This window comes from Drosophila sechellia, chromosome 2L, assembly GCF_004382195.2.
Source record: "Drosophila sechellia strain sech25 chromosome 2L, ASM438219v1, whole genome shotgun sequence".
Lineage (NCBI taxonomy): Eukaryota > Metazoa > Arthropoda > Insecta > Diptera > Drosophilidae > Drosophila > Drosophila sechellia.
In genome coordinates, this window is record NC_045949.1 from 7,848,697 (window position 1) to 7,874,029 (window position 25,333).

Sequence of the window (25,333 nt, forward strand, 5' to 3'; positions counted from 1 at the left end):
AAGCGGTCTCCCGGCTACAGTGACTGTGGAATGCCCTTTTGTACCACCGTTGCCAGTGTTACCACTGCTCGACACCCGAAAAACTCCGCTGACGTGGGCGAAAAATATAAATTAAAATTATATACAGTTGAAACTGGTTTTTTTTTGTTAATTATATATATAATAAAAGTTTATGCACAAGAATAATGTGTTTAACCAACCCCAAGCCCATGGACTTCGCCAATTGTACGGTATAATCAGACAGCGTCGCAAATGAGCAAACATACACATACACATGTGTGTACATATACAGCTCTCTTGGCTCTCTTTAAGTCTCTTATTCATGGCCCGCCAAACCGGTTCTTTTTGGTTTTTGTGGTGTAAGCATTTTCTTGAAACGGGTCTGAATCGGTTAAGTATTTACAAGTGCATCGGCTGTTTTCAGTTTAGTGTTAATATTATGCGATTTGTACAGTTTTCAAACAAAATGCGTATGGGTCTATTTAGTAATCAGTGGGTTTTTTTTTGCTTGGGCACCTTTTTAACTGGATGATTCAGAGTGATAAGAAAAGTCAACGGACAATCCCAGTCAGCGGTAGAAAAAACCGTTCAAGCGTATGTATGTACATATGTGTTTCATTTCAGCATTTGAACACCATTTACCATTTATTGGCTTAAACTGTAGACTAGGCAAGAAAAACCTTGCAAACTTAAACATATGGCACTTAGTAAGCTTAAATTCTTAATTTCCATTTCCCACCGCATCTTTGGCCCCTATATATTTCAATCCTTTCAGCAGCGGCGAGTCCTCCACATCATTATTCTTCACGGGCTCCAACGACCTATTTGTCTCGATGGAACTAATCTCGATCTTGTGCATCAGGCTCTTCTGCCAGATCATTTGGTGGGGATACCAGAAAACCATCAGCACACCCAAGACCACGCCCAGGATGCCACAGATCTTGCCCACAAACTCAAGGATCGGCATTAGCTTCACGTACCCCAGAAGATCATCTGTGATGCGGACATTGTAATCCGCCCAGATCAACGGGAAGAATGTTCTTCTCGCCGTGCGGTAGATTCTGCAAATATTAAAATTTTATTCATTAATATTAGAGTTTCCTATGCTGAATCAGATTTCAATAGGCCCCATACTTACAAATGTGTTTTGGGCTCCACCAGCAAGTTGGCCATAATGCGCGCCTTGATCTCCAGCACCATTCCGGTTTTGGGCTCCAACATAATGACCATCTCGTGTCGATCCTTGTCGGGTTTCATGCCCTCCACCTGCTCTCCGTAGTAGGGATCGGCTTTATAGAAGTGCGGATAGGAAGCAAAGACAGGCGCTCCATACCAACAGGAGGATATGTTGAGAAGACCGGATCTCACCTCCTGGCAGTTATCCTGGCAATAGCAACTGTTATCCGGGTTATCAGTACCTGGAATGAAAAAGGGGTTAATAGATAAGCAGGCAATTTTTCTGCACATTATTCAGTACTTACCATTTGCCATGTTGCGCGCACTGCCTCTGTAAACGTAAGCTTCGATGCCCTCGAAGATTGTGGTGCCGGAGTAGTCCACCTGCAGCTCTCGGCACAGATCCGGCAGGAAGTAGGAGATGGGTCTGCCCTTCACCAGCGGTATTGGGTGGAACTCCCCGGCACTGCCCTTCAACTTGCACCTGGGACTGGCTTCGGTGACATTGTTGTATCGCCACCTGGCTATTTGACCCAGTTTTCGGAACTCATCCCGTCCCGTGTAGACATTGTGATGCCCGTAGATTTCCATGCTGCCATTGCGCTGCAAAGATTAAGTATTTTAATTGTGGAATTATTAAGAACATATCCACTCCTAACTCACTGGATACGCATAGCCGATCTTCTCATAGGGAAACTTCATCTCCGGCACGAGACTTGGTGGCACCATTTTGCTCATCTTGATCATCGGCGTGTCGAAGCCGTCGAACATCCAATCGCTGGCTGGCCGAATCATGGCCTGCTCCTTGCCGTAGATATTCAGGGCCAAGAGCATGAGGGAACGCAGCATGGGACTCCACATGACCATCTTCTGGTACAGGCCCACGATGAGCAGGTTGGGCGCCACAATGGGATCTGAGGGACGTCCGGCACTGAGTTTCGGATCGAAATCAAAGCGACTGCGACGCCGATAGGATACCGTGGAGTTCTCATCGTGCCACTCCACATTGACCTTCTGCATCCGCTCGGTGAAGCGATAGGGACCAAGCTCCTCGAACCGTGGCTTCACTGTGGGATCGCTGAACTTCTCCGAGTTCGTCCAGTTGAATATGTACAGATCGACGTTTATGTCCATGGCCGGTGACTGCCACAGGCTGCTGATCATTGTTCCTGGCCGGAGCACCATGAACCACTCGAGCATCCGTCGTTCAATCTGCTCCATATAGAGCACCGAGAACAGACTGAAGCTGGCCAAAAGTAGACCCACCACGCTGGTCTGCCATAAGCGCTGTTTTCCGATCATGATACTTTATCTTTCTATGAATGTATTATGTCTTGGTGGGAAACGGTCTGGAATGGGGAAACGGTTGTATAGCTTAGTTAACATACTAATTGATCATGTTCAACTCGTTTTCAATTAACTAAAATTACTCGCCATAATGGTAAGTCAACCGTTTGACTAATTTACATATAACTTTGTTGCCTTACTTCTTTTAGGAGTAGGGATAATTATTAGATTTACGATGTACTCGCATTCAAAACTCATGAATATTTGTTATGAAACTAATTACATATAATAATGAATGAATGAATGCGACATGGGTAAATTGTTAAGAAACTGAGTTTTATCTCAATTGTTTATGATTTGTAGAATTTAGTACTTTATTTCCCAGTGGGAACTTCCCACCCAAGTTATTAACTCCTTTAATTCACTCCTTTTAATACGTACTTAAAAAACTTTTAAAACGGTTATGTTTAGATGCTTTATCTATGAATCATAGGACTAACTTAAATGAATGTTTTACTTATTTCACGCTCTTAACATTAATAACGATTATATATTTCCTACCTTATAAATGATCTAATGAAGTTTTTTAATTCTTTTCGCTTTTAAGACTCACTTGAATGATGAGGTCTTTGCTCGAGATGTTACGTCTGGCTGCTAAATGTGCAGACTGTCTGATTCCTCCCACTTCCTTATGATGTCTGATCCAATCCAATCTGATCTGATCTGATCCGAGTCCAAGTCCACGCAGCAGGGTGGAGGTTATCTCTGGCACCTCTGATAATGCAACTCAAGTTGCAAACATTCCGGTTGGAATCGAGTCTACGGAAAGTGTGGCACTATTTATGTACAACTCAATACTCCTCGCGACCTGACTAGTTGAGTGGACGGATTGGATTGACTACTCCAGTATCTGTAATTATTGGGGCTATGCGATCCAACCACTTCGAGTGGCGACTTGATAACAACTGAACTGAACTGTCGGTAGGAAAATGTTTTCAATCCGACAAGACGGCTATATAGAACGACCTGAAAAATGAACATAAATGTCGGAATAAAATGATACAGAACTTTGGAAAATGTTAATTATGGCACTGAAAGAAAGTGATCACTGAAACTGATACTTTTGCAAAAAAAAAAAAATGTTTTGCAAACACTTAGACATGATAATACTTAATCTTGTGTTATATGATGTTTACTTAATTGTTACATTGATGTTCTATATGCTCAAAGTATTTTTCTCAGTATGCCTCGAGTTTAAAGTTTAAAAGTGCTTAAATCGCGCCAAGTTTTAATATAATGCCCTGGGTTCATCGGCTTTTGAAACTGTGGTTACCCATTTAACGATACTGGGAGTGTGTAAAATAGTGGGGATTTCTGAACCGCAAGCATTCGCATTGCAAGTAATAATATTTTCAGTAGCCCTTTACGTTTTCGGCTTCTTACCTTATTTGGCTGATAGGCCAAGATAATGTTCGGAACCCAATTCCTAATCGCCTGCTCTCAATTTCCGATGGCACTTTGCGATAAGAAGAGGGCGACTAACCTTTGATATAAATATGAAAAGGGTGAGCTCGTTTGATTATACCGATCGATGGCTCTAATCAGCTTTACATGTTTTTAATATGACAAGACGATGAAAAGCTTACAGAACATTACAAACTCCAGCTAGGCGCGATCAATTATACGTTGATTCCATATACAAAAAAAAAAAACAGAAAATGTTGTCAGTCGATAATATATTAAGAAATGGAGTGAACATTTTTGAATTTGATTATTATGCGTAACTAACTGATGAACAAACTTTCAATGGTTCTTAAGATATTTGATATTACTAAATTATTAAAGCGCAGTAAAAAATAAATGGAACTAACTGTTAAATATCTTAAGTAAATGATTGGATGCATTTTAAATACGTTTAAGTTACAATATTTTTCGAAGTTTCAATTTTCAAATTACGGATTTAAATTTAAAACCCAGCGTTGCCAGATTACATGTAGCTATAGTTAGCAGAGTCATATACCCTGATGTGCGTCTCCGCTGTGCCTGTTTTATGGCTATATTTAGTACATTTTGAGTGCCACCCCAACATATGGCACAATAAATAAAGAAACTGAAACGCAACGCGGGCTATAAAAGCAAATCGCAGCTTCATATTTCAATTCAGAAACGCACCAACCAAGCAAGTGACATTAGCTCCCAACCGGAAGTGAAACTCTTGAGTAAACATATTTTAATTGCGAGTAAAAAGCGAGCAAAACGAAGATTTGCCGGCATCTTGCATAACCGATAAAGGAAATAAAAACAAAATGCAATCCGTGACCAGACAAACGGCGCGAGTCCTGCCCCAAATGGGCAAGCAAGGTGTGTGTGTGTGTGTGCTTGTGCGCCTTAGCGAGTGCCCACTGTGCTGGAGTGGCGATGCTAACGATCCTTTCATTTTCCATTGACAGTGAGCTACCTATCGACGAGCAGCGCTTGGCGGGCAACCGCCGGCGGTGGCGACATGGTGGTCGAGATCAAGGAGCCAAAGACGCGCACCGAGAAGCTAATGGCCTTCCAGAAGAAGCTGCGCGCCAAGACGCCGCTGGGCAAGCTGGACGAGTTCTCGCGCCATCCCTACCAGGAGAAGGAGCCCCTCAAGCCCTGGCCCAACCAGACCAATCCGTATACGGGCGAGATTGGCGGACCCGCCGGGCCGGAGCCCACGCGCTACGGCGACTGGGAGCGCAAGGGACGCGTCTCCGACTTCTAGTGGCCAAAGAAGAGTTCCTTAACTAGTACTTAGACTGTTATTTAAATGCTAACTATTAAGACTTAAAAACACATCGTAATGTATACTTGTTTAGTATAAAAAGAAAATACATGATATTCTTAACGTACAAAAGTTTATTTGCTTTGCACTTATTGGGCAGAAACTATAAACTTAATTTAAAAAACACAACTTTATATTTATACCTAATGGAATCATTGGTAGCATAATGCATAAATATATTAAAAAAAAGTATCCTAATGTTGCTCCTGCTCCACAAGCTCGGCAATCAGGTTCTCGCTCAGCTTCCACAGCTGCTGCTGCAGTGCAGCACTTTTGGACAACTTGCTGGGCTCGCAGAAGAAGCAATTGTTGAAGTACAGTCCAGACAACCCGGTCAGCTCGTTGGCCGTCGCGCAGTAGATACTCGTGGCAGCCGCTTGTTGCTGTCATATGGGGCACAGAAAGCAATTAGTGAAAGTTTAGGGGAAAAACAGAGTTCTCCTCTTCGCCAAACTCACCAGCGACTTGGTGAAGGGACGCACTATGGCAAAGAGCAGGCGGTAGAACCAATAGTTTCGTGACAGATCACTGGACACCATATTGCCCGGATGCAGGCTGAAAACAGAAATGCCTCGCTGCTTCCAGCGCTGCAACAAGAAAAGGTTTGGCAAATGGAATTTAATTGACCCAATTTAAGTCGAATTTGGTGAGGACTCACCTGGGCCAGCTCCTGGGCGAACAAGACATTGCACAGCTTGGCATTGTTGTAGGCCATCATGCTCCAGTATTTCTCCGGCGCCGGTGAAAGATGATGCACTGCCAGATTCTCCACGGGCAGGTTGGCAAATCTGCAAGTTAGCAAGTAAGTAACTAAGGTTATTTGCGACGCATTTCTTTGTCAGTACATGAGACCCACATGAACATTCCTCGTCCGACTGTACCCACTGGACTTTGGCCCCGCCGGCCGACAATCGCGAAACGAGTCTTGATTGCCATTGCCGGCTGGCATAGCCGGCTTTAAGCCCTCTTTATTAATGAGATGCAGAATCAGCGCAGTGCAGGGCGCACAAAGGCTCCCCACGAACAATGGCGTGAATCAACAAGTGGGGCCGGCGGCGGAACAAAGCCCCACAATCGAACAAGGACCCTCGGATATGCATAGTGAACTCTCCGGCGAACTGATATCTATCTATCTATGTATCTCTAATTTCCGGGGGAAGCCCCTGGAATCTTCGGGAGTAGCGCATGCGCAAGTCGCACACTTCCTGCGAATCCAAGAATGCCGCAACATGAAATCATTTCTATACACAAACACATATCTGCGCGCACATTTTGGACTTTGGATTTGTTTTCATTTTATTGAATATCTCTGCGCTCGGCTTGGGGGCGATGTAAATATAACGTCGCAAAATGTATGCAAATTCAGTGTTATTTATAAGTATGGGTATCCATGGCATCCATGACAAATGAAACCCGTTGGCGTTCCATTTTTTCTGTTTTTTTATATATCTTGTTGTGGCAGGTAAGCTAAAAAGTGTTCTTTTCGCCTGTTTGTTTGAGTAAATTAATTAAGTTCTGCAGACAGTTAAATTGCAGCTGAATGGCTTTTAATTTTAAAACAATAACTCGTTGCTTTAATTGTTAATAATTGTTCAATGTCTGGACAACTTTTCCCACGCAAAAATATCATTATTGTAAAAAGGGAAATCTTAAATAGGTATATTTTTTCTTTTGTTTCCACCACAAAGATATTTTATCTCTGTGCATTAATGAATAACCCAATTTGATGTAAGAAAAACTAATTGTAAGTAATCTTTAAGGTTTGAGTGTGATAACCAGTCGAACTTCCATACCACACCATTCATATCTTTTTCTCGCCCGGGCGAACGTGCAACAAAAGTCTCGTGCGCCACTTTGGAGTACTCGCAGATAGTCATGTATGCTACGCGAAGCCAAAAAATGTTGTACGTGAGCACAGCAACGAACGCAGCAGATACAAAACCACCTCCATGTACATATGTACAAACATCCAGTTCAATTGGATTTGGTGTTGTGCCTCTTCACGAGATTCGCTCACCCAGTGATTTATTTGGTCTTTGACAGCATGCACAGTGGGCCATTCGAGCGGGCACAAGTGAATCAATCTAATTAAGCGAGTTAGCGCAGATTAGGGAAATTATGCATAGTATCTATTAAATGCATGCTAGTTTTGAACATTCAAAGTTCATCTAACAATGAAAGTACTCTGCATGTGTTTTAGTTTTAAAAGAAAAGCAAAGATACTTTCTTCATTTCACTTGAGCTGCCTAATTTATCTTATAGATATATTTAAAAAGATCACAATCATATTTTCAGAGCTCTCTATTCCACTGTGCTCACAGCTGCACGTGAGTTCGATCATATTGCTCAATTTATACGCACTGTTTATGGTTTTGATAATACAAAAACCCAGCTGCGCCGTATTTGTTTATACTTATGTGCCCCTTTGTTTGCCTCTGAGTGCGCAGCACAATATGTAAACGAAGCCTAAGAATAATATGTACTCATATTTATATTCCAAGCTGAGTTCAATTACGTTTCGCCTTGAAATCGGAGCAAACCGAAAACATCTTACGCAAACAAATCTGAAGCAAACATTTTGGAAAACATTACACTAGACGGCATGGTTGAGGCGAAATGCATTTATTTCTGGTCTGGTCTATGAATAGTTTGGCCCCAAAGTGCGAAAAAAAAAGAAACCGCCGGGTGCAAAGTCCCCTATGCGGAATCATAAAAGTGCAATCAACTTGCAAAAATAAAAGAAGGCAACTCGAAATGCCAGACACACATTTGAAATTGATGGTGTTGTATGCGAAATGGCTACTGTAATTAACTACATTAAATATAATAATATAAAGTAATTGAGATAGTTTAAACATTTAGTATAAATAACAAAATAAAAAGAAGTAAATACATGTATGTATTGATATGGATTTAAAAAAAAATATTTTTAGAATGTGACATGCACCCAATTCAGTTTCAATTAAAATCCCCGTGTGATTTTGATAATAATCATTTTGCACACAAACAGGTTGCAATAATGACAACTGCTTGCGACCAAAAACAAAACAAAAAAATAATAATTATTAAAACAAGATTAACAGTGCTGGCATTGAGAATTGTAATTAGGATTCAAGAAAAGAGGCTTAAAATTAGATTATCTACATTATTATATATATTTTGAAGCTTTTATGTATTTTATTAAACTTTAAGTAGAGACAATTTTCTATTAAGACAGTGACTGATAGTAAATTCAATACAAGAAACAATAAGATCGAATTGTAAATAACTTTTTAATTCGCTTTTTGATGGTGCGATATATAACCAGTTGATTTTGTGTGTTTCGTGTAACGTTTTTAAAAGCTGTCTTTTGGATACTTATTTTTTAAGATTGATCTATAGATCATACGAAATAATAAACTTAAGTCTAGCGGTTAGTTTGTTACCTTTTATCTACACCATAAGAATATATACACCATAAGATATATCAATGATTTCGCAACTGGCATGACTATTCCCCCTCCCTAATTACGTGCTAAAGTGCTCAAATTCGCACTTACCTGTGCGACTCGGATGACAGCACAATGATCCGTGTTTTGTAGTCAAACAGTGTCTCCAGTTGCAATGTGAGGTAGAAATGCGACAGGTGCGAGACCTGGAATGTGGTTTCCAGACCATCCACGGTCTTCGTGTAGGGCAGTGCGAATACTCCGGCATTAAGGATGAGATAATCAATGTGGCTGCAAAATAATTATAATCTTTAATTAAACAATATTGGAATTTGGAAGCTATGCTACTTACCTAACGCTCTGCTTGATTTCTTCCACAAATCGCTGCACTGAACGCAAAGAGCTCAAATCAAGAGCGGCGAATCGACAGCGGGAACGGGCTGCAGGTCGCTCCTGGGCAATCCTTTCGATGGCAGCCTCTGTGGAGGATCTGTTCCGGCAGGCGAAGATGATCTCACAGCCGTGATGGGCCAGCGAACGAGCGGTCTCATAGCCAATGCCACAATTGGCGCCCGTAATCAGCGCGGTGCGTCCGTGCAAATCCTTGCCGTGCAGCACCTGCAGGGCCGTCGAACAGGAGTCAAATCGCTGACGCACCTGGGCCACATTCTGTGTGGGCTCCTCCACGGCGAATGCCAAGCGGGGATCCACATTCGTTCGTTGCTGCGTCTCCTTGTTGAGGAACATGAAACGCTTTCCCTGCTCATCGTAGTACTTCTCCCAGCCCAAGGGTAATTCGCCCGTGATCCGTTTGGAGTGACCCGTACGTGGGTGTGTCCACTGTGATGTTTTTCCCTGCTGGCTAAACGGTGCAATTAAAAGTTATCAGCCATTGTTTACGACTCCACTGGACTTTTAGCTTACTTCACATAGCAAACGGTGCCGTCATCGGTGGCACGCTCCTCCCAGCCGGGTGGCAGCTCATCCTCGCTATCTGTGTCGGGTAGGGCTATCATTCCGGACCAAGTTAAACTTTTTTAAGCGTTGATTGTGAAGTATACACCTTTTTTTTTGCAAAAAAGAATACAAAATAATTGAAGATATCGATAACATGCGGCTTAACCGATAACTGCCGACTAAATGAACAGCTGTGCCGTTAAACGAAGCATGTTACCCGTTAATAAACAGCTTCTCAATTTAACAGAGCTTTTAATCGCAACCGGTTGATTGGCGGTTGTTTTTAAAATTTCAATGATATATAGATACATATAGATAGATACTTACTTGCGAGCATGGTTTAATCTGCCTGCGGTACGGATAATGTGAAAACATTCAACAGTAACAAAAACCAATAAATATTTTCATAATCTACGTTTTAATTTATTTTTCACCATTGTGAATGATTTATTAGTTTCCTAACTATAAAGTCAACGAACTTAGGTGCTAAAGCTAAATAACTTCTGATCCTAGAAACTAAGCAGCCGCTGGGGGCTCATTTATAAGGCCATAGAAGAGCACCAGTTTCGTGGGATCGTGGCGCACAAGGACCATGAATGGTGTGTCTCCGCGGAAGAGGACATCGGGACCGGATTTCTTAAGGTATGTGACCGAAGACGCCGCCGCCTCCGTGCCCTGCTCGTTGACGGTGAAGTCCACTTTGTGGACAATGTCATCCACCACCAGATCGGAGCGAGCTCCACCCGTTCCGGCTCTGCGCTGTGCCTCCAGATTCTGCAGGCTGTTGCCGCCCAGCGCATTCGTTCTCGTGACCTCGTTGGTGGCGATCAGCGAGAGATCATTCTGCACCGTGCTAAAGATGCCGCCCAGGCCCATTCGCTGCATGACTGTCTTCAAGTTCACCGACTCCGTGAGATGCATCTTTGGGAATGCCACCAGGGCTGCCCGTCTGTACATTCGTCTGATCATGTCCTCGATCTTATCCGCCGTCAAAAGTTTCTGCAGTGCCATTAGCTCCCTCACCGAGGACTTAAACGGCTGGATGATGTACATGGTGCTCAGATTTCCCCTATACGGCAGTCCAATAATCTTGCAGCCCAGCTCGTGATCCTCGTGGTACGGATACGCACCCCCGGTGGCCATCATCTGCACCCTGATCACCGGCTCCGTTCCCTCGCCATTGGGATAGAAGTTATCAAGTCGCGTGGCCGATTCTATAAAGTCCGTTTCCCAGAATGCCTTGAAGTACAATGCGTTGGCCAGAATCATCCTGGTGCTCTGCGGAATATCGCTGGCGATGATGTTCTCGACGTGATTCTTTGTGTGCTTCGCCACCCAGGCATTGATGTTGTATCGTGCTGTGGCTGGACTGCCCTCGAAATCCTGAACCTCCAGCTCCGAGGCGTAGACCTCGGCGATCACCCGTCTGGAATTGCGCAAAAGTGGAGCTCATGAGTAATAAATCAACAAGGCGCAGCTATTAGTATGCCAACAACGTTGTGCAAAGTGGAGCGATATTATTGGGCACTGGGGATGGGTTGGAATTTCAATATCTGGTGAGCTAAATAAAAATTAGGGAAAGTAGTTTTTTTCCGCTATTTTGCAATGTTTGATAAGCTCTAATTCAAGAATAAATAAATGTCTTAGTTATGTTTCGCAGAAATATAATTTTTTTTAGATGCTAAAACGATTTAAAGTTAATCCATTCTTATCAGTGCTTTTTATTGCAATAATTTTGGCATTTCATTGAACCTCCTATTTGACCTAAGGTTCCTAATTTAATATTTGATTAGCTGATAACAAGTCAAGTGATTTTTATTCAAGTTCTCCACATAAAAACAATCCTACTAAAAAGTTCTTACTAAATTTGTTTGTCAATGGTTCCCATTTATATTCTAAACTTTATACGTATGTACATATATATTTCTCAATGAAAGCTTGGGCTTTAAAAATCATACGCTCATTTCTACACAGAAAATTATATTTGCCATGTTGTAGCTAATTTGAACTTTGTCATATTCTTAACATTTCGATTTGTACATGTTCTTCAAATATATAATATAAATATTTCCTTTTGGAGCACCACCTTCAAGAGACTCCAAATGCTTGGTGATAATGGGTGAGATCATTCTGCTGGTACAATGAACCTGTTTCCCTTACTTGTCATTCAGAAAAGGAGCCCACTTTTGCCCCTGTGGCCTTAAATTTTTCACAGTGTAAAACCTCAAGGCGATCGCTAATCGCCTGGCATTTCCCAGCACCCATTCCCAACCAGATATCGCTATAGTTCCAGTTTGCAGCCGAATAATTATCCGCAGCTCGGCTCACCTGTAGTCGGGGTTGAGTGAGTAGCCGGTCTGTGTGAACAGTCCATTGGCCAGGTGCACCTCATGAGCACCGGGTCGCTGGGCCCGTCGATTGGATCTCATCGCGCTGCTCGCCCGCCAGTTGGTCAGCGGTCGTCCTGCGGAGACTGCCTCCCTGGTGGGCTGTTGCAGATCCTGCAGCATCAGGCCAAACTGTTCGTGCAGCCTGGACGTGTCCGGAATAGCGAAGACCGAGGACAACTCCTCGTAACTGCGACCCTTGGCGCCCAGGAGCAGCAGAGCCAGCGAGTGTACAATGCTCAGGGGGGAGTATATCTGGGTTTTCCCGCTGACCAAGTGCTGGCCCAGAATGTTGGCAAAGTTCAGCACCCTGCTCGCAATCCGATCGGAGGTGGCCAGATCCACATAGCCGGTGGAGTAGGCAGCCGGAAGCGGTTGTTTCACCGTAGCACCTGATATGCGATTCAACGCAGGGTCATTCTGGCTGCCAAGGCCGTTCACAAGGCCGGGCGATTGGAGGGGCGCCACAGGCGGTATCGCCTGAATGTGCTGCTGCGCCTTCTGTTGCATCTGCTGCCGCTGCTGCATCAGTTCCTTGATGTAGGCCATCGTTTCCGGGGTCCTCAGGTCATCACGAAAGAGATCCGATTCACAGCACACCGCACTCACGAGCAAAAGTGCCAAAAGTGAGCACCACATTTTGTAAGTTTTTTTTTGTTAATCTCGAACACAGAACGAACTTTATATATATATGTATATATGCATATATATATATATAGTATTTTTTAGAGGCAAGCGCGATGTGGCTGTGCGAGTTGTTAAAGCCAGACTGAATTGTTGGCGCTGAGCGCGCATCTTTATAAAACTGGAATCGGAAACTCGTTATCAAGCAAAAACGCTCCTTCAAGTCCCGGTCTCTCGCGCTCTGCATCCCCAGCTGATCTCGGATCTTGGAGCTTGGATCTTGGCGAGCTTTCGTCGACGAGTCACTGGTTATACCCCGGCTTTGTTTACATGGCTGACCCATGTCTGCACTTGTTATTGATCTTCATCGATCGGTACTTTCTCACGTACTCGTGTACTGCCCCCCATCCATATCAGCATTCTGCGAACTTTGTTGCGGAAATCCATGGCAGCCCTCTCTCCGTCCATTTGTATCTATGTAGGTACGTATGTATCTCAAACCCGTGACGTGCATACTGATATTCTCTCGCAACCGGTGAGTAAATAGTTTAAATATTTATTAGCTATATACTATAGACATTATGTTAGGTGCGTATTCTCGGTCTTGTCATTGGAAAGTTCGCGGCACATTGACACGGTGATGGAGTCGTGGGATTTCCCGGCACTAGGATAAGATGAGCACGATGGTGGGCCATAAGAACTAAACAGATATGACATGGGTTTTATTGGCAATAGATAATGCCGTCGTACGAGCCCGTCGTAAATTAAATGTAAGCGTTACCTGCTTTATGAGGGATTTCAGATTCGATGATTAATTTTGCTTCTGTAATGCCAGTTACCAAAAATAGTTAAAGGTAGTTGTGTAAGTTTTTTATCTATTATGTAAGTTATTAACTCTAAGTTAGTTAGTTTTAGCTTCAGTTTATGGTAAATTGGACGTAATAAAAACCTTCGATCATTAAAGTAAATATCATCAGTAAATTTAAATTGACAACTTAAAAACAAATATAGATTTTATCACACGTTTCGTTATAAAAAATATTAAAAATGAAACGTGACTATGTTTTTGAGGTGCAAAGGAAAGGTAAATAACTTCCTTTGAAATCATTAACATTTCGAGATTATATCGTTTTATATTAAAAGGGCCGATTTAATTACACCAACTTCCGGTACAAATTCAAAGTTAAATATGATATTATCCAATATATTATATTTTATTTACATTACAACTCATTTCAATTTAATTCAAGCTTCGTGGGTGGTCAGCTATTATTGAATAAGCTGATCAACTTACAAAGTAAGAAATGAATAATGAATGTCACGCGATTGTGGGCGTCACTCTCGTTATAAATTAGTAATTATTAATAGTACAAACGAAAAAGGTAAATTTTTAAAAATTCTTATAATTTAATGAGTTTTAAAAAACTTGCTTACACCATAAAATACTAGTAATCGAATAGCTCCCTATAATGACTTCAAATTATGTTGATTATTCACTCTTCTTTATTATTAAAAAACCAATCCTTTGTTCAGCTATATTTATTTTAATAAGAATATTTGTTTGTTTGCTAGTCAGCCCAATATGTAATGTCTATGGCACGGAAACCCAGTTTCTCGAACATGCTCCTCGAGGGGGTGTTCTTCGTTACTACTGGCGCCAAAACCTGATCTCCAGCTGCAGAAATCTTCTTAGCCATCGACTTCACCAGCAAGCTGCCGAGACCCAGGCGTTTATGTGACTCCAGAACCTGCAGCAGACCCAAGGATCCAATTGGCAATCTAAACGGGAAAGTTAATTAATTAATAAGTTTTTATATAAACATTTATATGTACATTTCAATGGCTTACCGCAGACACCAGGCAACCAAATTTCCTTTGTCATAAGCTCCCACATTAATATTATATTTAATTAAACTTCTCACAAAGTCAATGGTGCCGGGTCCATTATGTGGCCAGATTTCGTTGATGGTTTCGGCATCTTCGAGGATCAAGTGCTGTAGAGTTATGCCCGCAGGAAGCCTGAATTATTGGAATTATTTATTTCATTGGGAGTTAAAGAGTATATAAAGTACAAACTCACTGAATGGTAAATGTATCTACGAGTTCTTTGCTGGCCGCGTACCAAACGGTCTCCACAATGTGCAGCTTCTTGTTGGCATAATACTTGTTGCCAATATGCTCCACCACAGGCTTCAATCGCGAACAAAAGCCGAAGAAAACGTATTCATTCTCAAAGGACTTGAGGCATTCTAACGCTTTCGTCACTCGATCCAAGTTTTCGCTCAGTGTGTTGAAGTAAATGTGGTTCAAATGAGTATCCGAACCTAACTGAGATTAGACAACATTCATCGCACTTTTGCATTTCACATCGCATGTCTTACGGTTAGCACAAAGGTTCCATCGCTCTGCCAGTCGCCATTCAACGAGAGGAAAGTGACCTTCAGTTGCGGGTCTATCTCCACCCACTTAATGTAATTATTTATGCACGGATAGCCTTGGGGATCCGTATCTCTGGCCACATACAAATCTCGCAGTTTAGTCCAATCGCCGCGTGGAATTTCAACCAACGAATCCTCCGTCGACATGACGACAACCTTTCGCAACAAAAGCTGAACGCAGACTAAACTTAAAAAAAAAACACAAAATGAGATAAGAGAAAAGTTTTGAACTACAAAGAGAGCAAGAAGTAAATTGAAGCTCATTACAAAAGTAGACGTTTGAAGTCTCTATTTATTGTTTATTTATAAAGTGCAGGGTATCACTGCCCAATAGAGTTGGTTGATGGACTTGAACCCGAGTTTCTCGAACATTTTTTGCGAACCCTCGTTTTCGGGAACAACTGTGGCCAGAACTTCTGAGCCCTTCAACTTGATTTCATGAGCCATAAAGCGCACTGCCAAGGAACCCAATCCCATTCGACGATGTGAGGATAAAACGTGTAGGTTGCTCAAACTACCATGAGGAGATCTAGCAAATACAGATTGTTTCAGGACATCATCAGATATCAGATCTTCTTTTCTCACCTTAGGCACCAGGCTAAGGGTTCTCCTTGGATATTAAAAACACCAGCAGCTAGATTGTTCTCCATAAATCCCCTTATCATAGTCATAGAATCAGCTGATCGATAAGCCCAATGTCTGTCGACCAATTCGGCATGATTCGATGTGAGATAAGCAACTTTGCAGGAGGTGCTTAAACTAAAGGGTTAGTAATTGGTAAATAGCTTTTACTTAATATTTTTAATTTACTTCACCTTGGTTTCCAACTGGGAATTACGGAGCTTGGCAGATGGTAAACAATAGCGCCCTGGTGTTCAAGATTAAGCAAATTTTGGCCCATATTCAGCCAATATGCCTCAACTAGTGGTTTGAATCTTTCTTCATAGCCACAAATCAAATGGAACACTTTCAGATTTAGAGAGAACAACAAGTTTCCAAGATCTTCTAGGGATCCCTCAATGGTATTGAAATAAATATAGGCCTTGTTCTCCAAATAATGCTGAAATGCATATATAAAGTTCACATATTTAATGTAGCTAGCTATATATGTGCTTACAATTAGTATATAACTGCCACGTGTTGTCCAATCTTTATCGGTTGTAAATATCTTTATGGACTCGGTTGTGGATAAGGGTATGTAATTTAAAAAGTACTCGATTAAGTCGAATCCCGTGAGATTAGTTCTATCATTCGCGTACAAATCTCTGAGCTCTGGCCACTGATATTTTTCTATTAGTTTAGGTTCCATTTCCATTTCAATTGTTGCTGAGGCAGAGAAAAATGATACTGATGTTTACCTTTTCACAAACACAACAATTTTTACTGAGTTCTTATTGTATTTATAATAATCTCCTTCTCTTGCGTTCTCTTAGTTCATCCGCTGACGTCACAAATGTTCTTGTGCTCTTTTGTAGACACCTTCTCATATAAACGTGTTTTGACAGCTTTTATACTCATTTTTGCGTTCTGATTGACTGATCGCCAAGTGTAGAAATTCTGTTTAAGCTTTTATCGATATTCAAAATTTTTAAAAATAATTGCTTATCATTTTTTTGTATTTTATTATATTTTGGGGTCATTGTATAGCTTATTGCCTTATTCAGGTTGTATTTCGATAAAAAGAAAACATTCGTGAAAAAAATTAATTATATAATGAATTAAAACTGATATATACCATCCTTACCAGCTAATGCTATTATAATAATTTTTAATAAAACTATTTTTACTATTTTTTGGAAAACTTAACGAAAATATTTACTGCTTATTTTATCGGAAAATGTCGCAAAAATATATTTATTTAAATTTAGCTTACCTAAAAACTCTATCAGAAATGCAATAAATTTTGTATTACCTTGCGAAGGTTACAACGAAGGAACATAAACTGTTTATTTCTCTGAGTGTATCTTCCCAGGAAATAACCATTACGCAAAACACTGCAGTTAAATTTTGCGTTGACAGAACTGACAAAGATTTAAGCCCAACCACGCCCCCTTAGCACAGTCATGGGGACACAAACTAATTAGTTAACTAAGATAGTCCTCAACTAGTAGCAATCAAAGTCAATCCTGAATGATTCAACTACAACTCATTCTGTAAAGCTGATAAATTTACACACGCATCTCTGCTTTTTGGACACCCGAGGCCATCAACTAAGTGACACCGTTGACCCACCAGAGGCACATGGCATATGGGTATGTAAAATGTGAATAGTTGGGAGAAGACGACCGATCGATTCGGTATTCAGTATCATTCGAATGTTGGAGCTTAATAGACCGATTCGAATCACCTCCATCGACGGCGATGACGTGATCGCAGCTGTTACAGTTTAAACTGCCTCGATTTTGCATTCCGCGCGGGCAGTTTAACCAAAAATGACACGCCAGTTAATTGCGGACAGCGCAATTGTTGGGTTCTAGAGAAGCACCAATATTCCGAAGTTCAAATACCAATCCCACAAATTCAACGATTGGAGAATCAACAAAGTAAGGCTTATCATCGCCAAGGCGAACCGGTTTGCCCAATAGATAAAGCCAGAATACGCCCGCACTTGAAAAATAACTGGGTGTGTAGTTCGACTTGAAACATGGGTCAAAAACTATCGTTTTCGAAAAAGTGCAGCGATTGGAAGTGGTGTACATCTAAGGACAACGAGGAGCCAACGCTGCGTATACGCAATGCCAACTATTTTACGGGCACACCACAAGGCGACAAAACAGGTTGGTTTCAATCACCAAATTGATAAAAACATTACATCTTACTAATTCGACAATATACTACATAGCATACAAACAATTTGTATACTTCAAACAACAAATTGGCATTTTAATTTTATATAAGAAGGTAGCTTTATGTATTCTGAGTCCTCGAAATCAGAGATTTAATTTGATTAGAGAAATTGATTAATTCTCAAATTGTTTTACTACATGTTTTAAGGCCGTTAAATTTGATTTTATCTTTGCTTTCCGCTTACCAAAGTCGAAAATTGATTTACTTTGTAGTGTATGGTACCGATCCAAACAATTATGCATTTGTTCTCTAGTCATTTGCCTTTTATGAATGCAAATTTTGTAGCCGTGGGTGTTAGACACTCATAGACTCGCTGCCCACGGTGTAGTTTTTTCTCCCCTGAATCGCTTATTTCATACCTGCAATTTCGAAAATTAAATTAAAATAAACTAAGCATGAAGCAGCGCACCTGTTGATTGGCAGATAGCTTACACAGCAGTTAGTAGCGCCAAAAATGTGATATTTAAACAATAACTGATGATAAACAGCCAACGAAATGATGAATAATTAAGCGCAAATGAAAATTGATGTTGGCTTTTGCTGGAGAGCACTCTATGCTCACTTAATGACCATTTTGATCAAGATGTTGCCAATGAACGATGACGCAGTTGCTGGTCAAAACAGCGCACAGTCTCTTGGCCACAACGGGTCCATCGCAGTTGGCCCGAAGCTCAGCTTCCCGTCTATAATTAATAATAAGCCACGAGAACTCAGAGAGGCAGAGAGACAGAGAAATACCTAGAGAATTGTTATTGTTGAGAGCCACACACGAAACTGAAACTTATGGCCAAGCCAATTTGCGATCAGTTAAGTTCAAAGCGTCACGCTGTTCACATCGGAAGATCTTTCGGGCGCATCCGATAGATACACTATCTTATAGAGCGCAGTTTCCGTTAGTTTGATTCTTCTTTAGTGGCTATTACCGGTGTAGACCCACCTCTTGTTAACCGTAACACATAAATTGCGGCTTAGAGCGGTTTTCTTTCATTAAGAAACCATCGTATTGGCCAGAAAGCCAAAATAAGCCAGATGAGTTATTGGTATCGGAATTATACGCCCAGTTGGCTGCAGCGATGGTGGCCAAATTCTCAGCCACGAAGAGTGAATCCTTTTCGCAACACACGACCATTGGCAGATCTTGAAGGTACATCAAAAATTACATAAAATTATATATGTATTTTAATAATCCTTAAAGTGTGTCAAAATCTAGAAATGTTTGTGAGTCATTAAAATGGAATTTTAATTGAGTTGGTAGTTGTTTTTTTCGGTCTGTGACTTCATTTTTTCCGGTTATGTTATTTGTTTGAAATTCTTGTTTAGGTTGTTCAGCGAGTTCAAAAGGGTTTCCCATAGAAAATATATATATATATTAATGCCATTTATTTGAAATTATTCGACTTCAATTGAAGATGACTTCATTCAACTAGATTTCATTTATAAATTTATTGATCAAAACATATAATTAAAGCAAGGCTTAAATCATTTATAACAATCTGCATGTATTACTCATGTTGTTTGAACTCTATTTGCCCTTATCATTGAAATTTTTAATAATATTACCTAATTGATTTTATTGTTGATCTATGACTTCATTTGGTTTGCTTTTGTTTTGCGTATTTATATTTCTATTTCCGTTTTCAATTTGCATTTTGGGCGATTTGACACGTTTTGACGGTTCGACTATACAATATTTTGCAAAAATCACACATAGCCAAACAAATATGCTTAAACAAAACTAAATACATTCAATAGGCAAGCAAATATTTGAATTGATCGTTTTATTTGCATATGTGCATATTGCAATTGGAAATGTGATATTTGAGAAGATTTTCTATTTTTACGTTTGATTGAAGATGAAAAGTGCCGAACAAGGTGATCAAATCAGCCATGTGGAAACAAATGCCCCCATAAATCATAATTGCAAGTAAAATCGATTTAAGTTTGATGCTTTATCACTTAAAGAGCTTACTCTAAAAATGCTAAATGAACGAGGGAAAAATCGAAGAGATCTATTTTTATTTCCAGCAATGCGACCCTCAGTGACCTCAGTAAATTGAATTTCATTCATTAAATACTTTATGCTCCCTTTCGAAAAAGCAATCTGTTACAAAAAAAAAACTAAAAGTCATTTTTATAAAAAGTATGGTTTTCTAATCTGATCTAATTAACCAGAAAGACCCTCTTTTCACTTTCATCCATAACTTTTTATTTTTATTATTTTTGTTTTATTTCATGGTAGGGTAATGAAAGTATTTTTTCTTTATTTAGTTTTCATATATTATTTAAATTTTCTGTTGGTTCTGGTGCGTTGGTGTCGCTTTTATTGTCCACTACGAAAATTAATTGGCTTGGCATTGATCTTTTTGCCATTGTGGCACAAGTTTGTTATGTTTATGGCTAAAGGCGATTAGTCAATTTGATGCTGCAGCTTTGGGGAATACAACTAGCAGCACATTTGCTGTATGAGATCATCGGCTGCCACAGTGAAAAAATCAACGAAAAAATATCCTTCGAAATCGGGAACTAATTGATGACAGATTTTATTCAGACCCTGCCGAAAATACTTATTACTTGTATTACTCACAAAGAAAATACTCGGAAATCAGTCAAGTCTAACTCAAGTTTTGTCAATTTCACCAACAGATGGCGCCAGCTCAGCAGTATTGGGCGTGTTGAAGGTCGATCTGTGCCTGGAGGACAACCACGATGAGCACCACACGAGTCACTTCTATGCGGCGGCTGCCAAGGAAGCACTGGTCGTGCGGCGAGGAGAACCCTTCCGTCTGAAGATCCACTTCAATCGGGACTACAGTCCCAGCAAGGATGCCATCAGCTTCATTTTCACCGTGGCGGATGACACCAAGCCGAGTCCCGGACATGGAACACTCAATGCCCTGGTGCCGCACGATGGCATCGATTATCTGGGCGACACTTTGGAATGGGGAGCCGGCATCGAATCGCATGAGGGTCAAACGCTCACCGTGCTGATCAAGCCTCCATCCACCTGTCCCGTAACGGAATGGAAACTGGACATCGACACGAAGCTGCTGGGAGATGGATCGAGAAGCTATCCCCTGCCGCTGCCCATCTATGTACTCTTCAATCCATGGTGTCCGGATGATCAGGTGTATCTGGAGGATCGTGACCAGCGCAAGGAGTACGTCATGCACGATACCACACTCATCTGGAGAGGATCGTACAACAGATTGCGTCCATCGGTTTGGAAAATCGGTCAATTCGAACGGCATGTGCTCGAGTGCAGCCTGAAGGTATTGGGTACGGTGGGCAGGATACCGCCGGCCTACAGAGGCGATCCCGTGAGAGTTGCTCGCGCCTTGTCCGCACTGGTGAACTCGGTGGATGATGACGGTGTTCTGCTGGGCAACTGGTCGGAGGACTTCTCCGGCGGCGTGGCACCCACCAAGTGGACAGGCTCCGTGGAGATTCTTCAGCAATTCCACAAGACTCAGAAGTCGGTGAAGTTTGCACAGTGCTGGAATTTCAGCGGTGTCCTGACCACCATTGCCAGGAGTCTGGGAATACCGTCGAGGATCATAACTTGCTACTCCTCCGCCCACGATACACAGGCCTCACTCACCGTGGACGTGTTCATCGACTCGAACAACAAGAAGTTGGATGCGGAGACCACGGATTCGATCTGGAACTACCACGTGTGGAACGAGCTCTGGATGCAGCGACCTGACCTGGGCGTGGGTGAGCACGGGACCTTCGATGGCTGGCAGGTGGTGGACGCCACACCGCAGGAGGCCTCCGATAATATGTATCGAGTGGGTCCCGCTTCCGTTGCGGCGGTGAAAAATGGTGATATCCTGCGACCCTTCGATGGTGGCTTCGTCTTCGCGGAGGTGAATGCGGATAAGCTTTATTGGCGCTACAATGGACCCAGCCAGCCGCTTAAGCTGCTCAGGAAGGATACGCTGGCCATAGGACACCTCATCAGCACGAAAGCCGTACTCAAATGGGAAAGGGAGGACATCACCGATACGTACAAGCATGCCGAGCGCTCCGAGGAGGAGAGGAGCACCATGCTCAAGGCCCTCAAGCAATCCCGACATGCGTTCAGTAGATACTATCTGAATGACAATTTCAATGAGATTGAGTTTGATATGGAGCTGAAGGACGACATCAAGATTGGGCAGAGCTTCAGTGTGGTCCTGAAGGTGAGCAACAAGAGCGAGAGTCGCACGCACATGGCCACGGGCCAGATCAGTTGCGATGCCGTGCTCTACACGGGAGTGGGTGCCGTGGAGGTCAAGACCCTGGGCTTCGAACTAGAATTGGAGCCCAAGAGCAGTGACTACGTTCGCATGGAGGTGATCTTCGAGGAGTACTACGACAAGTTGTCCTCGCAGGCGGCCTTCCAGATCTCCGCGGCCGCCAAGGTCAAGGACACCGACTACGATTACTATGCCCAGGATGATTTCCGGGTGCGCAAGCCGGACATTAAGTTCCAGCTGGGTGAGGCTGCCATTGTGGCCCAGAAGGAGCTGGACGTTATTCTGCGACTGGAGAACCCGCTGCCCATTCCGCTGCACAAGGGTGTGTTCACAGTGGAGGGTCCTGGCATCGAGCAGCCCCTCAAGTTCAAGGTGAGTTCAGATTGACTCCTTCAAGGATCTCCGACTAACTAACATAACATTACAATTTTTACAGATCGCTGAAATTCCAGTGGGTGGCACTGCGGCTGCCACCTTCAAGTACACTCCGCCCTATGCGGGGCGTGGCACCATGCTGGCGAAGTTCACGTCCAGGGAACTGGACGATGTGGATGGCTATAGGCACTACGAGATTGAGCCACGACCGGAGGATCTGCTGCAGCCGAATGGAAGCCACCGAAGCAGCAACATCATACGCAGGCGCACCGATGTAATAGCCTAAGATTTTCTCAGTTAAAATGGGTTTCCCTTTTGTATTTCTTAGTTTCTTAAGTTATTTGTTGTAAATAATACTATTAATACGTAAACAATTTTTATATAAAAAATTCAAAGATTCAGTGTCACATTTTTCCACGGCTTCTAAACAAACTCACTTATTTTATAGCATGTGCAATGCACGGTTTATTTTATGGGATATACTTTAATAATGTTTATAATAAACATAAACTATTAGTATGCTCAATTACTCCATACATCATCGATACCCAAGGCGTAGCTCGGTTTGTTGGCCGTCTTCACAAAGAATATACCCCGAGCTTCTCGAGGAACTGGATCACCCATGAGGATCTTGCCGCCAGTGCAATTCTTTCCCTTCAGTTCATCCAGTCCAGAGCAGGGAACACCGTAAAATCCTTTGGGCGAGTTAATCGACTCCGCGTAATATTCATAGGAACGTCCATGACTGCAGCCAGCTGAAAATTGACAAGAAATTTGAGAATTCTGCTTAAAAGAAATTAAAACCAATTATCAAATCTCACTGAAAATCTGTGACAGCTCCTTGCAGCCTGGTTGCGGTGGTCCTCCGCCATTGGGATAGAAATCCACCATACCAATCGGCTTGCGGAATCCCAGGTATCCGGCACAGCTGTGTATGACATCCACAAAGTTGGCGTCCGTGTCGTCCAAGTGATTCTCCGGACCGATGCAATCCTCGAAAGCGGGACGAGCTGGATCCAAGCCCGTGATGCGGTTCACCCTGTACTTTGTGTACGAGCCAGCATAGCCCATGATGTGCGCGCCCAGACTATGGCCAATCAAATGGATCCTATTCGGATCCGCATCCTTCTCCTCCACCAGCAGATCAATTAGCTTGGCCACCGCCCTGCCCACCTGCACCGTATATCGCGCCGGGGTTAGATAGTATATATTATCCGCCTGATCCTTCCAGTTGATGGCGAACACGTTCACCTGGCCACGTTCGATATAGGCACCACGAATCGATTGAATCGAATTGCTCATGGTGCTGGACTTCCAGCCGTGAACGAGTATCTTGGTGTCCAGTTCCGGATTGAATTTCTCCGCCATCTCCTGCCAGGTGTCTCGCTTGTGGCGCTGCGGAAACTCAAAGTTATTATCATCTATCCAGAAGTCGGCGCTGGAACTGGAGTCGCTGGAATAAGAGGATTAAACAAATGGATAATGGAATTGAAGGTTTAAAATAAATCAAATAAAAAACCACTCACCTTCCGTAAAGTTCAAACTTGATGAGCTGTGGCAGATTGATGCGGTTTTCGGGCGGAGGTTCCACCAGATAGGCCACCTCGGGCTTACCCTGTCCATTGGGCATGTAAATCCACGTCTTGTTGTAATCCTCCTGATTCAGAGCCACCTCCCCACGAATGCCAACTAAAATGGAGCAGAAACTTATGCTTAGAAGGATGGCTAAACCGAATTGAAACCATTTTACAAAGCAGCAGCACGGGTCGCACCACTTGGGCGAGGGCAGCGAATCCGGTGATGAGCCACTGCACCACCACAAATGTGGTGGACACCTCGTTGCGACACGGATTGATCACATTGCAGATGCAGGCCAGCGCATTCGAGGACATCTTGACCAGCTAAACGTCGATCTTGAACTGAGCAGACGCCGGATTCCAAAGATCAGAGCTCCCAGCTCCAAGCTTCCAGCTTCCCAGATCCAAGCTCATTAAGGCGGCTGACGCATTAGTAATCCTCGAAACCGGTTCCAGCCCAGCAATTAATTTGTGGCCTGGAGCGCTTTAATTACTCAGCATCAGACTGCGCGCGAATCTCGGTCAGGTGAGACAAAGCCACATATGTATATCCGTTTCCCCGTAACTCCCAACTCACCCATCCAACAACTAAGGGCCAGGCCACAAAGCCAGCAAAGCGCCAACATCTCTGCACCAAAGTCGACGTCACTGTGCCACGGTACTCGAGGGTGTGGATTTTATAGCGTACGATAAGCTAGACGAGGGCCAGGTGTCAATCAAGACTGGAGTTTTGGACGGACTGCTGGCCAGGTTGAAACCTCGGTCGGAAGGGTCTTGGCGTTATCATTCCAACTCAGTTGGGCGTCCCAAGCGTGGCGCTGTTAAATTGGGTTAAGCCCAGTTCAGCGGTGCATACTAATCCATAGTGCATTTCCCCGGTATTGAAAAGTGGAACAATTAAAATATTTGAAATTATGTTCGAAACAGCAGAAGCTAGATAAATACCTCTGGTAATTTAGTTAACAATTACAATAAATGTTTATACGTGTTTTTGTGAAAAATTCTATATTTTACACAGATTATATTAAGATAGATTAAATATTATTTTGATTTTTAGCGATGGCTATGTAATTTTTTCATAAAAATTAATCATATAAAAATGAAACACTTTAAAGCCGTAACATGATAACAAATTTCAAATTCACAGAAATCTATAAATATTCAAAATCTTTAACGGTCATGTACAA

General features: G+C 42.4%; 8 protein-coding genes across 11 annotated transcripts; 2 read left to right on the forward strand and 6 right to left on the reverse strand.

The window, feature by feature from the left end:
• Positions 1 to 595: 595 nt before the first annotated feature.
• LOC6611597 (protein peste) lies at positions 596 to 3,426 on the reverse strand. Of its 2 annotated transcripts, XM_032727237.1 has the most exons (5): positions 3,077 to 3,426; positions 1,840 to 2,525; positions 1,482 to 1,779; positions 1,139 to 1,418; positions 722 to 1,061 (listed from the first exon to the last, which is right to left on the reverse strand). In XM_032727237.1, exons 2-5 carry the CDS (start codon positions 2,476 to 2,478, stop codon positions 722 to 724), a joined length of 1,557 nt encoding a protein of 518 aa, XP_032583128.1. In that variant the 5' UTR covers positions 2,479 to 2,525; positions 3,077 to 3,426. The 2 variants fall into 2 exon arrangements, with proteins under 2 accessions (XP_032583129.1, XP_032583128.1); XM_032727238.1 differs by lacking the exon at positions 3,077 to 3,426 and having other exon boundaries at positions 596 to 1,061; positions 1,840 to 2,478.
• A 1,185-nt stretch (positions 3,427 to 4,611) lies between these two features.
• On the forward strand, positions 4,612 to 5,347 carry LOC6611598 (succinate dehydrogenase assembly factor 4, mitochondrial). Its single transcript, XM_002036099.2, has 2 exons — positions 4,612 to 4,824; positions 4,914 to 5,347. Exons 1-2 carry the CDS (start codon positions 4,770 to 4,772, stop codon positions 5,213 to 5,215), a joined length of 357 nt encoding a protein of 118 aa, XP_002036135.1. The 5' UTR covers positions 4,612 to 4,769; the 3' UTR covers positions 5,216 to 5,347.
• A 39-nt stretch (positions 5,348 to 5,386) lies between these two features.
• Positions 5,387 to 9,719, reverse strand: LOC6611599 (WW domain-containing oxidoreductase). The gene is made up of 6 exons (XM_002036100.2): positions 9,628 to 9,719; positions 9,056 to 9,565; positions 8,815 to 8,994; positions 5,934 to 6,063; positions 5,734 to 5,862; positions 5,387 to 5,658 (listed from the first exon to the last, which is right to left on the reverse strand). Exons 1-6 carry the CDS (start codon positions 9,717 to 9,719, stop codon positions 5,470 to 5,472), a joined length of 1,230 nt encoding a protein of 409 aa, XP_002036136.1. The 3' UTR covers positions 5,387 to 5,469.
• Positions 9,720 to 10,059: 340 nt separating this feature from the next.
• Positions 10,060 to 12,808, reverse strand: LOC6611600 (serine protease inhibitor 28Dc). Its single transcript, XM_002036101.2, has 2 exons — positions 11,989 to 12,808; positions 10,060 to 11,086 (listed from the first exon to the last, which is right to left on the reverse strand). Exons 1-2 carry the CDS (start codon positions 12,684 to 12,686, stop codon positions 10,177 to 10,179), a joined length of 1,608 nt encoding a protein of 535 aa, XP_002036137.1. The 5' UTR covers positions 12,687 to 12,808; the 3' UTR covers positions 10,060 to 10,176.
• Positions 12,809 to 14,194: 1,386 nt separating this feature from the next.
• On the reverse strand, positions 14,195 to 15,291 carry LOC6611601. The gene is made up of 4 exons (XM_002036102.2): positions 15,053 to 15,291; positions 14,752 to 14,999; positions 14,520 to 14,690; positions 14,195 to 14,450 (listed from the first exon to the last, which is right to left on the reverse strand). Exons 1-4 carry the CDS (start codon positions 15,254 to 15,256, stop codon positions 14,240 to 14,242), a joined length of 834 nt encoding a protein of 277 aa, XP_002036138.1. The 5' UTR covers positions 15,257 to 15,291; the 3' UTR covers positions 14,195 to 14,239.
• Positions 15,292 to 15,387: 96 nt separating this feature from the next.
• Positions 15,388 to 16,465, reverse strand: LOC6611602. The gene is made up of 4 exons (XM_002036103.2): positions 16,227 to 16,465; positions 15,925 to 16,169; positions 15,695 to 15,868; positions 15,388 to 15,638 (listed from the first exon to the last, which is right to left on the reverse strand). Exons 1-4 carry the CDS (start codon positions 16,422 to 16,424, stop codon positions 15,413 to 15,415), a joined length of 843 nt encoding a protein of 280 aa, XP_002036139.2. The 5' UTR covers positions 16,425 to 16,465; the 3' UTR covers positions 15,388 to 15,412.
• A 994-nt stretch (positions 16,466 to 17,459) lies between these two features.
• Positions 17,460 to 22,964, forward strand: LOC6611603 (annulin). 2 transcript variants are annotated; one of them, XM_002036104.2, is made up of 3 exons: positions 17,460 to 17,886; positions 20,600 to 22,566; positions 22,631 to 22,964. In XM_002036104.2, the coding sequence occupies exons 1-3, from the start codon at positions 17,754 to 17,756 to the stop codon at positions 22,853 to 22,855; spliced, it is 2,325 nt and encodes a 774-aa protein (XP_002036140.1). In that variant the 5' UTR covers positions 17,460 to 17,753; the 3' UTR covers positions 22,856 to 22,964. The 2 variants fall into 2 exon arrangements, with proteins under 2 accessions (XP_002036140.1, XP_032581669.1); XM_032725778.1 differs by lacking the exon at positions 17,460 to 17,886 and adding an exon at positions 18,762 to 19,100.
• A 76-nt stretch (positions 22,965 to 23,040) lies between these two features.
• On the reverse strand, positions 23,041 to 24,966 carry LOC6611604 (inactive pancreatic lipase-related protein 1). Of its 2 annotated transcripts, none has more exons than XM_032725805.1 (4): positions 24,724 to 24,966; positions 24,096 to 24,258; positions 23,391 to 24,022; positions 23,041 to 23,324 (listed from the first exon to the last, which is right to left on the reverse strand). In XM_032725805.1, the coding sequence occupies exons 1-4, from the start codon at positions 24,770 to 24,772 to the stop codon at positions 23,092 to 23,094; spliced, it is 1,077 nt and encodes a 358-aa protein (XP_032581696.1). In that variant the 5' UTR covers positions 24,773 to 24,966; the 3' UTR covers positions 23,041 to 23,091. The 2 variants fall into 2 exon arrangements, with proteins under 2 accessions (XP_032581696.1, XP_002036141.1); XM_002036105.2 differs by lacking the exon at positions 24,724 to 24,966 and adding an exon at positions 24,320 to 24,471.
• Positions 24,967 to 25,333: the final 367 nt, after the last annotated feature.

Excerpts from the sequence above, each read along its gene's own strand:
- LOC6611600 (XM_002036101.2), bottom strand. The coding sequence starts at position 12,686 with ATGTGGTGCTCACTTTTGGCACTTTTGCTCGTGAGTGCGGTGTGCTGT. Across the intron at positions 11,087-11,988 it reads TCACTCAACCCCGACTACAG|ACGGGTGATCGCCGAGGTCT; the intron begins GTGAGCCGAGCT and ends GCGCAATTCCAG.
- LOC6611603 (XM_002036104.2), top strand. The coding sequence starts at position 17,754 with ATGGGTCAAAAACTATCGTTTTCGAAAAAGTGCAGCGATTGGAAGTGG. Across the intron at positions 17,887-20,599 it reads ACCACAAGGCGACAAAACAG|ATGGCGCCAGCTCAGCAGTA; the intron begins GTTGGTTTCAAT and ends TTTCACCAACAG. Across the intron at positions 22,567-22,630 it reads AGCAGCCCCTCAAGTTCAAG|ATCGCTGAAATTCCAGTGGG; the intron begins GTGAGTTCAGAT and ends CAATTTTTACAG.
- LOC6611597 (XM_032727238.1), bottom strand. The coding sequence starts at position 2,478 with ATGATCGGAAAACAGCGCTTATGGCAGACCAGCGTGGTGGGTCTACTT. Across the intron at positions 1,780-1,839 it reads AGATCGGCTATGCGTATCCA|CGCAATGGCAGCATGGAAAT; the intron begins GTGAGTTAGGAG and ends TAATCTTTGCAG. Across the intron at positions 1,419-1,481 it reads TGCGCGCAACATGGCAAATG|GTACTGATAACCCGGATAAC; the intron begins GTAAGTACTGAA and ends TTTTCATTCCAG.
- LOC6611604 (XM_002036105.2), bottom strand. The coding sequence starts at position 24,461 with ATGTCCTCGAATGCGCTGGCCTGCATCTGCAATGTGATCAATCCGTGT. Across the intron at positions 24,023-24,095 it reads AAGTTTGAACTTTACGGAAG|CGACTCCAGTTCCAGCGCCG; the intron begins GTGAGTGGTTTT and ends CTCTTATTCCAG. Across the intron at positions 23,325-23,390 it reads GGAGCTGTCACAGATTTTCA|CTGGCTGCAGTCATGGACGT; the intron begins GTGAGATTTGAT and ends GTCAATTTTCAG.
- LOC6611599 (XM_002036100.2), bottom strand. The coding sequence starts at position 9,719 with ATGATAGCCCTACCCGACACAGATAGCGAGGATGAGCTGCCACCCGGC. Across the intron at positions 6,064-8,814 it reads CTGTCATCCGAGTCGCACAG|ATTTGCCAACCTGCCCGTGG; the intron begins GTAAGTGCGAAT and ends GCTAACTTGCAG. Across the intron at positions 5,863-5,933 it reads TCGCCCAGGAGCTGGCCCAG|CGCTGGAAGCAGCGAGGCAT; the intron begins GTGAGTCCTCAC and ends TTCTTGTTGCAG.
- LOC6611601 (XM_002036102.2), bottom strand. The coding sequence starts at position 15,256 with ATGTCGACGGAGGATTCGTTGGTTGAAATTCCACGCGGCGATTGGACT. Across the intron at positions 14,691-14,751 it reads GTAGATACATTTACCATTCA|GCTTCCTGCGGGCATAACTC; the intron begins GTGAGTTTGTAC and ends CCAATAATTCAG. Across the intron at positions 14,451-14,519 it reads TTGGTTGCCTGGTGTCTGCG|ATTGCCAATTGGATCCTTGG; the intron begins GTAAGCCATTGA and ends TTTCCCGTTTAG.
- LOC6611598 (XM_002036099.2), top strand. The coding sequence starts at position 4,770 with ATGCAATCCGTGACCAGACAAACGGCGCGAGTCCTGCCCCAAATGGGC. Across the intron at positions 4,825-4,913 it reads GCCCCAAATGGGCAAGCAAG|TGAGCTACCTATCGACGAGC; the intron begins GTGTGTGTGTGT and ends TTCCATTGACAG.
- LOC6611602 (XM_002036103.2), bottom strand. The coding sequence starts at position 16,424 with ATGGAAATGGAACCTAAACTAATAGAAAAATATCAGTGGCCAGAGCTC. Across the intron at positions 16,170-16,226 it reads GTGGCAGTTATATACTAATT|CATTATTTGGAGAACAAGGC; the intron begins GTAAGCACATAT and ends TATGCATTTCAG. Across the intron at positions 15,869-15,924 it reads ATTCCCAGTTGGAAACCAAG|TTTAAGCACCTCCTGCAAAG; the intron begins GTGAAGTAAATT and ends CTAACCCTTTAG.